We start from the raw sequence: 13686 nt of genomic DNA on the forward strand, positions 1-13686 counted from the left end.
CGTGCCGGGGGCCGAGGTGGTGCGCCAGCCTTCGGGGGTGAACGTCGCCGAGAAGTCATGGGCAAAGGTGGCCAAGGTGCCGTCTTGACAAGCGACCTAGACTAGGTTCAGTATCTCGGATGATGAGTTGAAAATGGTGCAGCAGATCTTCACAAGGTGGTGGTGGTACCACCGGAGAGACTGGAGAAAGCTAGGGAAGCTTGGAGCACCACCGCGTTGATCTTGCGGAGCATGGGAAGGAGGGTGCCAATGGATTGGGTGGTCCGAGAGTTTCGGCTGAAGGGGAAGCTCTCCTACGACCTTGAGATCCTTTCCATGGTGGACGAGCACCTCCTTCTTCAGTTTAAGGGCGAAGCTGATCGGGAGTCGGCCTTAGCGGGTGGCCCATTTTGACGGGACTACGGATGGCTCGAGCCCTGGCGGGGACTCGGATGTCACGAAGAAGATGGCACCTTTTTGACTCGGCGGCGAGCTGGGCCAACCCAGCGAGTTGGTCGCCGAGGTGATCGCTGGATCCAAGGGCTGGGAGAATGTCTTTGGGTTAGGGCTCTTTCGGGCCCAAAGCCCACCTAGCACCGGTATTGGCAGGCTGGGAAAGGGCGAGTTGGGCCCGCGGACTATAGTTCTAGGCGTGGGTGCAGAAGGCTCTGGCCCAACGCGCTCCGGCGCGACGAAGAATCATGCGCGCACGATGGGCCGAGCGTGGTTGCGGGTGGAGGGCGGGCCAGCGGGCTCGCGAAGGGAGTTTTGGGTATCCTGGGCTGGGGCCTTTCTGGTTCTAGGTCGGGGTTGAGCTTTTGAGCAAGGGCCATGATCAACAGTGGGATCTCTAGGTCTGGGTTCCCGAAACCAGTTGCAATGGCGGCAAGGGAGGACCCTGGGGGCTGTAGCTCTTCTCCACCATGCAGGGTGGGGGTCGAGCAGGGACTGGGAAGCGCTGATGAGGAAGAGCCCGGGCTTCCACATAGGGCGGCTCCGGTGCTGCCCCTATTGATTCTGACCGAGGGTGTTGTGGGCGGTGAGGCCTTCTCCTCTATGTCGCCCTTACCGATGGTTGATTTCTAGAATAGCGGGAGATAGAGGAGATCTGCTCAGATGGTGATGACTTCAGCAGGCGGGAAGGGTTCTAGTCTAGATGGCTCAGGGACTGGTGGAGATCCGTTGGGAGGTGGGAGTGTGCAACCCCATAAGCGGCTCTTCTGCACCCGCAACAGGTTCTGCAGGGAGAGATGGAGGAGGTGGCGGATGATGGGATCTATTATGCAGTGGAGAGGATGGACCTGAGGGGATCCTTGATGCTACCCTGGATGCTTGATGAAGGTCCTGTTATGGAACTGTCGGAGGGCAGGGAAGCCCTCTTTCGCCCCGGCCTTTCGAAGGTTGGTGCAGATTCGTAGACCAGAGGTGTGTGTGTTGTTTGAGACCCGGTTGTCAGGGAGGAGTTTGCAGTGTGCCAGGCATGCATTCCTGAGCTCGTGGGGATTCTATGTAGTGGAATATCATGGGCTCTCGGGTGGGATTATTGCAGCTTGAAGGCTGGAGTATGGGAGCTTGGGCATCTTCAATGTTTGCGAGCAACATATGGTGATGGTGATCTCAGAAGGCAATACCAGGCCGTGGGTGCTAGCGGTTGTTTATGCTAATACGAAGTTCAGGGTGAGAAGAGTTATGTAGAAAGAGGTTGCTAAACTATCTCAGCTGGGACATCCCATGATGGTGGCAGGTGACTTCAACTATATTGACGGTCCGCGGGAGAAGCTAGGGGGCAAGGCATTCTCCAACAAGAGGGAGGTCAGGGAATTTCAGAACTTCATCACGAGCAACGAGCTGATTGATCTTGGCTTCAAGAGTCCGAGATACACATGTTGCAACAACCGGCAGGGGCAGGCCAAAGTATGGGAGAGGATCGACAGAATCTTTGCCATGACTGGATGGTTGCAGTGCTTTCCGAACTACCGGATGAGCCACCTTCCTAGGATCGCCTCAGACCACTGTCTGATTCTGGTTAGTACCTCATCCCCCACTCATCACTGTTGCCTTTTTAGATTTGAGAAATTCTAGTTGTCATACCCTCGCTCTTGGGTGGTGGTTCGTGGGCTTGGCGGATGCCTATCCATGGCAGTGCTATGTACAGGACATTTCGAAAATTGGAGATCACTAAGCAACACTTGTGGTGGTGGAATAAGGAGGTGGGAAACATTTTCAGAAGGCTCGAGAAGTCCGAGGTAGCTATATCCAGATTGCAGATCCTAGAGGTACAGAGTGGTGGCCTGTCGACTGAGAAGATAGAGGAGCTGAGGTCTCACTTGTCCACCAACGACTTTCTTCTTCGGGAGCATGAGACTCTCTGAAGGTAGAAGTCACGAGTCCTATGGATCAGGGAGGGAGATCGGAACACCAGATTTTTTCACTAATCAGCCATCATCAGACGGCAGTGGGGTAGGATTAGATGTACCAGGGGCACGAATGGTCAGATGATTGAGGACCCGAAGGTTATCAGGCAGGTGCTGAAGCAATTCTTTAGATCCAGATCGGCCTGGGGTTAGAGTTCATCCTTCATGCCGAATCCATCTTCCTGAGTTTCAGAGGAGGTGATCTGGGCCTTGATCAGGCCTGTTTCGGCTGAGGAGATTTGGAAGGCTTTCTGGTCTTTGGGTGAGGATAGGGACCCAGTTCCGGACGGGTTTCCACCCTTCTTCGTCAGGAGATACTGGCTTCTGATTAGACAAGATGTGATTGTGGCAGCTCAGCAGTTCTTTAGTTCGGCAGTTTTATCGGCAGATTGGAAGAGGACCTTTGTCACCTTGATCTCAAGGAGGCAGAATGCCTTAGAGCCGAGCCATTATCGACCGATCAGTTTGTGCACCACCTTGTACAAGACCATGGCAAAGATCCTCGTTGCTAGGTTGAGGGGCATCTTACCGAGACTTATCAGCCTGGAGCAGGAGGCCTTTGTTGGTGGGCGTATTATCTCCGACAATGTCCTTATTGCATAGAAGTTTATATTTGACTTATAAAGAGCCTCGAGGAGGAGGAGTTTGATAAGCATCAAGCTGGACACGGAGAGGGCTTATGACAGGATGAGTTGAGAGTTTGTACGAAGATCACTGGAGAGCTTTAGGTTCCATGATGATTGGATCGCCTGGGTTATGAGATGTGTGATCTCGCCGTCCTTTGCCATTTTGGTGAACCGTACCCCTACTCAGTTTTTTGCCTCTACAATCGGTCTTCACCGGGGATGCCCTCTATCTCTCCTGCTGTTCATTCTCTACTCGGATGCTTTGTCCAGGGCTCTCAGGCATGTGGCTGAGACTCAGGTGTTGGAGGCATATAGATCGGTGCTGAAGGCAATTCAGATCTCCTATATGCTCTTTGCTGATGACCGTTTGTTACTAGTGCATGCGACGAGGGGGTCGACGAGGGTGTTCGGAATATTCTGGAGGACTATTGCTACGCCTCAGGTCAGCGGGTGAACAGGGCTAAATCTACCATCTGTTTTAGCTCTAGGACCAAGCCGCAAACAAAGCAAGCTATCAAAGACATCCTGGGGGTGGGCGAGTCTAAGGGCACTTTCAGATGCCTGGGGGTTCTGATCACAGGGGGTCGGCTCTGTCATAGTGATTGTTTCGATGTAGTGCAGGGTATCAGACGCAGGCTGGAGGGCTGGCAGACAGAGGCCCTATTTATAATGGGGAGAGTCACCTTGATGCGGTCGGTGCTGTGCTCGATTTTAGTTTACTTGATGGCAAACACCTCGGTTCCGCTATCACTACTTAGGTCCCTGAAGCAGTTGTTTAGGAACTTCATCTAGGGTCGATGGGATGGCAGAGGCGATGTTCACCTAGTGGCTTGAGAGGTGGTATGCTAGTCGTCTAGGTAGAGAGATCTGGGGATTCACTCTCTGGTGGAGAGGTGGGAGGTACTTGCTGCGAGACAGATGACCCGATTTATTTTGGAGTCGGGGCGCTTGTGGAGTGCCTTGCTGAGGGCCAAGTACAGGGCACACATGGCGTTGGCAGATTTCCATCTCAGACGTCAGTGTTCTTTCATTTCGAGGGAGATTTGCTCACACGCGCCGGCGGTTCTGGCGTAGATCAGGTGGGCCATTGGGGATGGTCGGTCGATTGACGTTCTAGAAGATAGATGGGTAATTGAGCATCCACTAAGTAGGTTACCGATGATAGTTGACTCGGCGAGGCTGGGGGGGCTCTCAATCAGTGACCTTATTATTTCCGGTGAGGGTAGGTGGGATGAGGGGCTGATTAGAGGGGTCTTCGGGCCCGAGCTGGTTGAGAGGATCCTTGCCATCCCATTACCTCACATGCCCAAGGCGGATAGACTGGTGTGGACGACCACTGGGAGGGCCAAGGTTCGATCTGCTGATGTGCAGGCTGTAATGGGTGGTGAGTGCTCGAGGCGTATGGACAGTAGCTGGATTTGAAGGATGCAGATTCACCCCCAGGTTGCCATGTTTATCTGGAAGGTGGCCTAGAGATGCCTACCAACCAAGAGTGTTCTAGCGAGGAGGGGGGTGGGGGTCTCCCCGACATGCTTGGACTGCTCGAAGGTGGAGGAGATGATCAACCATGTCCTCTTGTAGTGCCCACGGGCTACCCAGATTTGGCGATAGGCTTCTCTTTCCGTGCCGAGGTCTACTGAGTTTGCTGAGAATTTACTCTGATACTTGAGATTTACCATTCGGGCTCCGAGTTCTGCCATATGGGGCATTGCTGGTGCCTATCTGGCTTATCACATTTGGCTGAATAGGAATGACAGAGTTTCGAGAGCAGGAGGGCCCCTCCGAGGGTGGTGGTGGATGGAGCTATCTGTCTGACCGACGAGGTCTCCGAGGCTACTGTGATTGTTTCTTTTGTGCTGGCTAGGGACATATGGTTCTCCACCTCTGCTGCAATAGTGCCTAGGTATGTACTCATATCTTGGGAGCCCCTACAAAAATAGTTAATGGTTCCAATTTGCCCTGAATTTTTGGTCTGTGACCGGAAATCTATTTTTTCTCTTTTCAATAGAAGGGGAAGGGAAGTTTTTAAGCAGTGTGTCTTTTGAGATACAATCAATCGAAGAGAATAATCTAAACTAGATCCAATAAAAAATAGGGATTAATTTTTGGAAGATAAATAGTTAGGAAGTAAAATGGACTTTTTGTTGGGGATAGAGGGATTTGAACCCTCACGATTTCTAAAGTCAACGGATTTTTCTCTTACTATAAATTTCATCGTTGTCGATATTGACATGTAGAATGGGACTCTCCCACTTGAAGATGATTTTTGATGGTAGTTTGTCCGCTGATGGAGAAGGCACAGGTGTTGCCTTTGTGATTAGAGATCACGAGTCCGGGCTGATTGCGGCGGAAGGGTGGCACTCCTTCGAGTCATCTGTACTGGGTGCGGAACTCAGGGCCGCATGGAAAGTGTTTCCAATGCGAGGCGAGTTCTAGAGACCCGATGTATCATCTTGGAGGGGGATTCGGTGGACGTGGTTGAGTAGATTCTACAAGAGGGGTCGAGGGTCTCCGACCATCCGCTCTCAAAGGACGTCCGACGGTTACTGCAAGAGTGTGCGTTCTCTAGGTTATGCATGTATTCCGGAAACCGAACAGAGCTGCTAATAGGGTCACCTCCTTTGCTGCTCATCATTCCGAAGACATTCTCTAGACCCGGTGTGTACCTGTCCCTCCACCGCTGTGGAGTATTTTGGCCTTTGATTCATTGAGCAGTGCTCATGCGTGATTAGTGTGAACTGTCGATATATCAAAAAAAAAAAAAAATCCTCACTCGATAATATTAGCCCCATCTAAGTTTGGGTTGGTCTGAGTTATAACTCTCGATCCAAATGGGTTGGGTTTGGATGGAGAGACAATGATTCTATTGCTTGTAATTTCTCAAATAGTTCAAAGACTAATATTTCTACATTTATCCAAATCTTTTCGAAGGCCATCGACTTTCTCAGTTGGGTTGTTATGCAAAATGTAGCGTGCAATGAACTTAAAAGATGCTACTGCAAAGCTCTATTGGGTGAATTTAAATCCACCCTTATTTTAGGATATACCATTTATTTGGTATATCCTAAAATGGTATTAAAGCATTTAATATCAATTATTTTTTGCTTGCTTTATGGTTAAATTAAAGATCATCAAAATATACTAATTTTATTTTTTAATTTTTTAATATAAATTATTTGAATATATATTGAATTTGGATAGTCTCCATCATTTATTTTTAAAAAATATTTACTGATATTCCGTTACACCGGATCATACAATGGCACTCATTCGCGCGCAGGCATAATGAAGCAAAGCTTTAACCTTTTTTAGTTTACAGTGTCATGCTTTGAGAGCCGAAAGCAAATTAAAACTAACGGCCTTCGATCAAGCACAGGTCCCCCTCAAACGAAAAAGAAAAAGATGATATATTCGGTAGATTTGTAACTTGTAAGAGCCGCGGATTGAAATTTCTGGGACGATCGCACGGGAGCTGCCGGTGGCGGTGGTGGGGCTCTATTTCTCCGACCCGCCTGGCCCGACCCCAAATCCGATCCCTTTGCCGCTACTCGACACTCTTCTTCTCTCTGCTTACTCTCTCGATCATCTCTCTCTCCTCGAAACTATCAGGTAACCTCAAAATGCCTTCTCTCAAATTTACTGCGCTTCGCATCCTTATTTTCTGGATTTCGTTTTGGCAGATCTTATCGCCATTAGAGATCTTGCGAGCATCGCACAAGTGCTTCTGGTCCCAAAATAAGGTATCCTTTCTCTATCTCTCTTTCCTTTCTCTCTCTTTCTCTTAGTAATCTAAAGTCTATTTTTACTTTCCTGATGAATTTTTTTTGTGAAAAATCAGTTGCCCCTGGAACCCCTGGCTGTTTGAAAAATCTCTCTTCCCCTTTTTCTGGGTTACACGGGATTTAATCTAAGAGATATGCAGAGCTCTTTTACGGACCCGGCTGGGGCCTATATCTATTTTAATCTTTATTATTTACTTTTTCTCTTTTTTAATCTTTATTATTTAAAGGAGCTTTTTTGAACTTTTTAATTTTCTGTTTTAAGGCTTTTTTTGGATTCCCTTTTTAAAAGCTTCTCGCATCCATCCCACCAGCTTCAAGATTCAAAATTTCTGTTTTCTGTAGCTTTTAATCCTTTCCACCTATCCTCAGCTCTCTCTCACCATAAATAAACGTAACATAAATTATAAAAATTGATAAAAAATAAGAAATGCCCTTTTCAACAGTTGTGACTTGAGATTGCTGTTTTCCATTGATTCAATTTTGAATCCTTTCATTTTAGAAACAAAAAAAAAACTGAAATTCTTACACATAATTTTGTTTTCGGAGCAGGGGATTGGGTTCGGGTGAATTGAGACCGTGATCAAAGCATTCAATCAATCATGAGGAGATTAGTCTGCTGTCGCCGCCGAACCAAAGACTTCAGCATGGACTTCGCCGGGCAAGACCGTATGTCATCTCCACCCTTGATCTCCATTTATTTCTTTGCCTTCATATATTTAGAGCTATATTAAGGACGCATCATGACCTCCTTTGGTGCGTCATTATTTAAATGGAAGAGTAGAAGAAAGCGATGTATCGTCCCTGGATTTGAATTAGAGAAGGAGAAAAAAAGAAGGTGGGGTGTGGGGGTGAAGAGGAGGGTAGCGAACGCTAAACAGCGGGCAGCGGTGTCCTCAAATGGGCACCTGCCACTTGTCAAAAAATCCATTACGTGGTGTGGGCTCGTACCAATGCCACACTATTTGATGACATTGGGAGCTGGCACGGCTAGCACCTGACATGGCTCCAATACGTTCAGGTCCATTATTATAAGCCAAGTCTTCAATTAAATAGTTACTGGGTAGGAGAACTGTTGACTAGAGAGTTCATAAGAATCCAAGTTCTTGTGTTTTAAGTCTACTACTGGGTGTCAACGTTCCCTTTTAAATTTTAATAAAAGAGTCATTTCGAATGTGAATGAGTTTGGGATTCTTCTCATCACCTTCTTTTGGATAATGTGGTATATAATAATGTCAGGATAGTGTAGATGGCCTTTAAATCCGGTTGGTCCAAGGCTGTGGTCAAATGGTGTGCGAATTGGTTCTGTACCAACACTTGGCAAGCCTATTAGTTCCACTTCTTAGCACCTAGTGCGCAGTGGCCAACAGGACATGTGATCAGCCATGTTGACCCATCCAAGTCCTCTTCAGTCCAGGCTTTAGAGCACAAACATTTGTGTGCTTCATGATGGGTCACATAAATGAGGACAATGATGGCCTCATATTTCACTTATATGTGATATAATGTTAATTTTTTATATGTTGTGATGATTATTTACATATTATGCATGTCCAACCAAGCTTCTTTGGAAAAAAAGAGGAATTTTTTTTTTGAGGAAAAGGTAAAGTCGAAAGGCCTAACTGGTTTAAAGCAAAACATGCTTCAGGCGAAAGCTAGAGCAAAAGAAGAAAGAAAGGGGAAAGAGTTAAGAGAGAGAGAGAGAGAGAGGAGATATTGATATCTTTATTCATGCTTGGCAGCCAACAATTTTTAACCTGACTTGCCTATGCATCAGTATGATAATTGGCTATGCATCAGCAATTTTTATTGGTATCACTCACTAGGTGATTGATTTACATATGTTGATAGTCATGCATTTTGTCAATGTACTTGAAAGTTTTAACTAGGACTCTTTGTTACTGGTCCCCTATCTAATTATCAGTAAGTTTATTAGTAAGACATCCTTTCTTTTACTTTCTAGATGCTCTATAGAGTCTAAATTGCATAGTGGTCAAAGCTCTATAAAAAATGATGTTAATCAATAGAGACCGAGGTTGTGATAATTTTGATGTTGAACGTGGTCCACCAGCTGAATGTCAATAGCCTAACTCACTGCCTGTTTCAGTTTTGGAACTGGGTGCAGGACATGCGCATAAATTTTCACAAGTATGCATGATTCACCTGAACCCGACCCGTCGATTATTATCCTTGATCATGACCAACTCCGGTGATTGCGCAGCTGCAATACCGAAATTGATTGGGAGTCAACAAGAAGCATTAGAATAATAGAATTGTTGGCACCCCTGTCTTCAGCACTTGCACTGGGAAAGAGGTCCCGAGGTTAGACTCGGAATGGTGGTGCTTCTCATGTTATTCTTTGAAAAATTAATAAGATGTCACTGGATTTTCTCAAACTTGTCGAATTAGCCATAATTAGCTTAATACAGGCTTTCAAAAGACAATATATGCTGTGATTCCATGACCTGGGCTTGGTGATCCATCATTTCTTGTAGTAGCCTTGCAAAATCAAGGTATGGAATTCTTGGTTAATGGGCAGCAGGTGAGGCCCAACAGTGCTGTCTTTAGCTGCTTTAAGGTTTGTCTTGAGAGCTGACACCTACCAACTTTCCCCAGAACAATGAAATAAGAAGAATGATCCCAATCATGCAGGGGTGATGACTTATAGAGGCCTCGAGAGCTGCATCATCCACAACAGTTTCTCCTATGATAATGAGAGTGGCAGCAGCGGCATGGTTGGAACTGATGCCTGTGCTACCACTAACTCCCTTGATGATGATGTCTCAAGCTGCTCTTCGAGCAAAGATGCCGTGGGTTCCTCCTTCTCCTCTCATTGCCTGATGTCAAGTAAGCAGGAGGAGGAGCAAGCTCTTGATGAATGGGACACCTTCCGTAGTCTCCACCATTTTGGTGTCAAAGGAAAGGCACTGGTTACTTACAGTATGGATGTTTCAGATGTCGAGGCTATGAAGGAGAGGTTTGCGAAGCTGTTGCTTGGTGAAGATATGTCAGGAGGGGCCAAAGGGATCAGCACTGCTCTCTCATTGTCTAATGCCATAGCAAATCTCTCAGGTATCGAAATAACCTTTATATACTACTATCATATTTTTTTTTGAATTTTTGCCTCTTAAATCATGCCTGCTTTTCAGAATGATTCCAAATGAACGTAGATGATTTAGAGGGGAGGTAAATTCCAAGCATGCACATTAAGATTAGCATATTAGGGTTCTACTATTTTTAAAAAATAATAATATTTGTGTAGATATTATTACCATTGTTCCAAAATCAGCTATTTTGAGTTTGAATAGAATGAAAAGATAAAGGCTTTGAACTTGCTTTAGATTAGTAGACAATTTTTGCACTGCTGTATTTTTGTAATGGTCATTGTGTAAGAAATCTCATGAAATTTTTTCATCATTAATGTGTCCGTCCAATTTGTGTGTACAATTTGTGTGTAGTTACAAGATCTAGTTGATAAAGCTTCAGAATTTCGATCACCCTATATTTTCACTTACTTTGCACAAAATCTTATTCATTGGAAAAAAAAAGAAATGATTTTCTTTTTGAATCTATATGCCTGCATAGAACATGTTCACCGACGGTATACCAAGATTGGTTCTAGTCATATATTTCAAATAATATGGTAAAGGAAAGCCTACAAATTTCCACATGCTAAAGAGCTATCTTATTGGAAATTAAGTTAACTCGGTAGTGTAGACTTCAACTTTATGTTCTTTGTATATGACGTACAAGCTACTTTGCTTGCTAGACTTGAGCTAGTTCTGGTTTCACTATACATCCATGTCATTTTCAGCATCAGTTTTTGGGGAATTGTGGAAGTTGGAACCTTTATCTGAAGAAAGAAAAAGCAGGTGGCGTAGGGAAATGGACTGGTTGCTATCTCCTACCAACTACATGGTTGAGCTGGTTCCTGCAAAGCAAAATGGAGCAAATGGCCGGATGTTAGAGGTACAGGATTGGTAAATCCAGTATATCTATTGGAATTTTTACATTCAAGATCAACCACCTCTCATCTCATTTTTAATTTTATGTGCAGATAATGACCCCTAAAGCCCGTTCAGATGTTTGCATGAATCTTCCTGCCCTTCAAAAGCTAGATTCTATGCTTATTGTATGTTATCAACTTTATTTGTTGAAGTACAAAGCAATCAAAATATGATGAGAAATAATTGGATAGTTTGCATTCAACTGTTCCCTTTGTTAATTTTAAACATAAATTTCTTCCAGTTCTACTTTCACTAAGTCATATGGTGGCCAATGAAAAATGAATTTCTGCAGGACGTATTAGATTCAATGGTGGAAATGGAGTTTTGGTATGCTGAAGATGGTAGCAGAGCTGAAGGTCAGAGCCAAAGTGGTGGCATTAGGCAGAGCAAGAAATGGTGGCTCCCATCTCCTCGGGTTCCCGACAGTGGACTCTCCCCTTCTCAAAGAAAAAGGCTTGGTTTCCAGGGGAAGTTTGTTCATCAAATCCTCAAGGCTGCCAAATCCATCAATGAACAGGTGCTGCACCAGATGCCCATTCCAGATGCTATCAAGGACGCCCTTCCAAAGGCAAGCAACCACCTCCTGCCATCTCTTCTTCTAATTTTTTCATGCTGGAATCTAGTTAATGCTTTCTGGCATGACAGATGTTAATCTCAAGACAATATGATTAAATTTTTGGGTTCATTTTCAGCCTTGCATAAGCCTGTCAAATTGTATTTTCGCAGACAGGGAAAGCTAGCTTGGGTGAAGATATCTACCAAGCTATAGCTGTGGAATCAATTTCAGCTGAGGAAGTCCTGCTTTCTCTTAATTTGAAAAGTGAACACAAAGTCCTTGAGACTGTGAACCGATTAGAGGGTGCAGTCTTTGCCTGGAAGCAGAGAATGTCTGAAGAAGCAGGCAAGAGATCACCAATGCGGTACCCATGGTACTTTGTGAGGGATAAGGGGTCGGAACTTGAAAAGGTGGCAGTGTGTTTAGAAAGAGCTGAAGCACTCCTGCAACTTCTGAAGATCAGATTTTTAAACCTTCCTCGTTCCTTTATTGATGTCAACAAGGTCCAATACAACAAGGTGAGATCATCATTTTTGCAGATTAGTTCTCTTAGGGGATCTTTCCAGTTTGTCCTAATCCAAATATATGACTTTCTATCACAATGGTAAAATGTCATGAATATAATGTTAGGAGTACTAGTATACACTTTGCTTCATTGAAGACCCTGCTCGGTATATAATTGCTGCTAAAAGAGATATCCAATTATATGTAAAGCTTGTCAGCTTGCTTTCGGGCTCATGCAGTGATTACTCTTAAACCAGGATCTCTAAAATCCGTTACCCTGCTCTTCGTTGTGTAGGATGTTGGGCATTCCATTGTTGAAGCTTACTCCAGGGTTCTGGTGGGCCTGGCATTCAGTATACTCTCAAGAATAGGAGATATCTTGCAAGAGGATGACTTGAAGAAGCCCGCTACTCCCATTGCCACTCTCAAATTTGACTTCAGTTCTGATGTATATCTTGCTGGGATCACTGAAACACCGCCAGGTCATATTAAGCGCTGTCTTGTTGACCAGATGAACATGGCAGATGGGCGCTATATCAAAGACAATGCAAGTAAGGCCGTGGAGGAACCCTTGTAACAAGGGAAAAACACTAATGGTGGTCACAGCCAGTCCCTTTTGAAGCAGAGCTTGGTGCTATGGAAGGGAACTCTGTGCAAGCACCCCTCCTTCAAGCTCTTCTTGAGCAGGGAAACGGCCTTGCAGTTAACAGAGTTTTGAGGCAATCACTGTACAGGAAGAGAATTTTAGTCATTGCACTCTATGTAGAATGATGGCTTATTCGCTTTTTGAAAAATATGTATTGCAGTCAATTTTAATCAATGCTATCTTCAAAAAAATCTCATCTGTACACTCTTATGCTAAGTATTGAGATGCTAGTACTTGTAAATTTAATTTAGAATGGTCATCAGTTAGTATTGCAAAGAAGTTCTGCATTTCTTTTTATTTTCTTGTTTATTGTGCTATAGATCTAAAAATAATATTATAGTTCGTCTAACTATAAATGTATTGTTATAATGAAGTCACAGTATAAGAGTTCTAATAAGGAAGTAAGTATATGTTTATTACATGTTTTATAGATAATTGCTGCTTATGAATGTTTGTGCCATTTTAACCAACTATCTCATTTTATTGTATATGTACTTAGAAACTCCTGTTACTAGTATAGATGAGCATGCATTTATATTAAATAGGGAGGTTGTCGTGTCAGATTCTTGGTATAAGGTACTTATTATTCTGCTTTTCTGAATATATTCGTAGATATAGATTTTTTATGATCAACTTCTTACTTTTTAATAAAATTTTATAATTATGATAATTATTTTTTGCTTTTAACAAATATTATTGAAATTACATTTTTTATTAAAATTATTTTTTTATAAATATGTTACTATTGTTAGTTTTTATTATTAAATTCTTCTCAAAAAATCCGATTTGTTTTAAAATAGTATCCAATTTATATCCATTTTTTATTGAAAATATAAATATTTTTAATATTCGAGTCACGTCTCTATATACTTAATATTTAAATATGTAACTGTATCTACTTATAATAAATATGAATCTAATTTTGGTATCTATTTAATATTGGAACCATGTCCATGATGGATTGAATGAAAATAAATATAAATATGAATATGTTTTCTACCCTAATCCTTGGTTATGATTTCAACTTTCTTTAATAGCCAATGCATGGGTGCACGCGGAGTGACCACCAAATCCGGGTGTCACTTCCACGTGCGAGCTCATTATTTTTGTGCTCTCGCCGCTGCTCGTGCGTAGCCCCATCTTAATCAGACGGTCCTCAGCATACTTAAATCCAG

General features: G+C 43.9%; 1 protein-coding gene across 1 annotated transcript; it reads left to right on the forward strand.

The window, feature by feature from the left end:
- Positions 1-6438: 6438 nt before the first annotated feature.
- On the forward strand, positions 6439-12685 carry LOC103713008 (rop guanine nucleotide exchange factor 14). The gene is made up of 9 exons (XM_008799754.3): positions 6439-6628; positions 6700-6759; positions 7351-7467; positions 9451-9870; positions 10613-10767; positions 10856-10930; positions 11098-11373; positions 11532-11879; positions 12161-12685. Exons 3-9 carry the CDS (start codon positions 7401-7403, stop codon positions 12440-12442), a joined length of 1623 nt encoding a protein of 540 aa, XP_008797976.2. The 5' UTR covers positions 6439-6628; positions 6700-6759; positions 7351-7400; the 3' UTR covers positions 12443-12685.
- The last annotated feature ends 1001 nt before the right edge of the window (positions 12686-13686 follow it).

Source organism: Phoenix dactylifera, chromosome 5 (assembly GCF_009389715.1).
Source record: "Phoenix dactylifera cultivar Barhee BC4 chromosome 5, palm_55x_up_171113_PBpolish2nd_filt_p, whole genome shotgun sequence".
In the NCBI taxonomy this organism is placed as follows: domain Eukaryota; kingdom Viridiplantae; phylum Streptophyta; class Magnoliopsida; order Arecales; family Arecaceae; genus Phoenix; species Phoenix dactylifera.

Bases quoted from the DNA above. Each gene is read 5' to 3' on its own strand.
- LOC103713008 (XM_008799754.3), top strand. From the start codon at position 7,401: ATGAGGAGATTAGTCTGCTGTCGCCGCCGAACCAAAGACTTCAGCATG. The intron at 10,768-10,855 runs GTACAGGATTGG...TTTTATGTGCAG, and splicing joins CAAATGGCCGGATGTTAGAG to ATAATGACCCCTAAAGCCCG. The intron at 11,374-11,531 runs GCAAGCAACCAC...GTATTTTCGCAG, and splicing joins TCAAGGACGCCCTTCCAAAG to ACAGGGAAAGCTAGCTTGGG.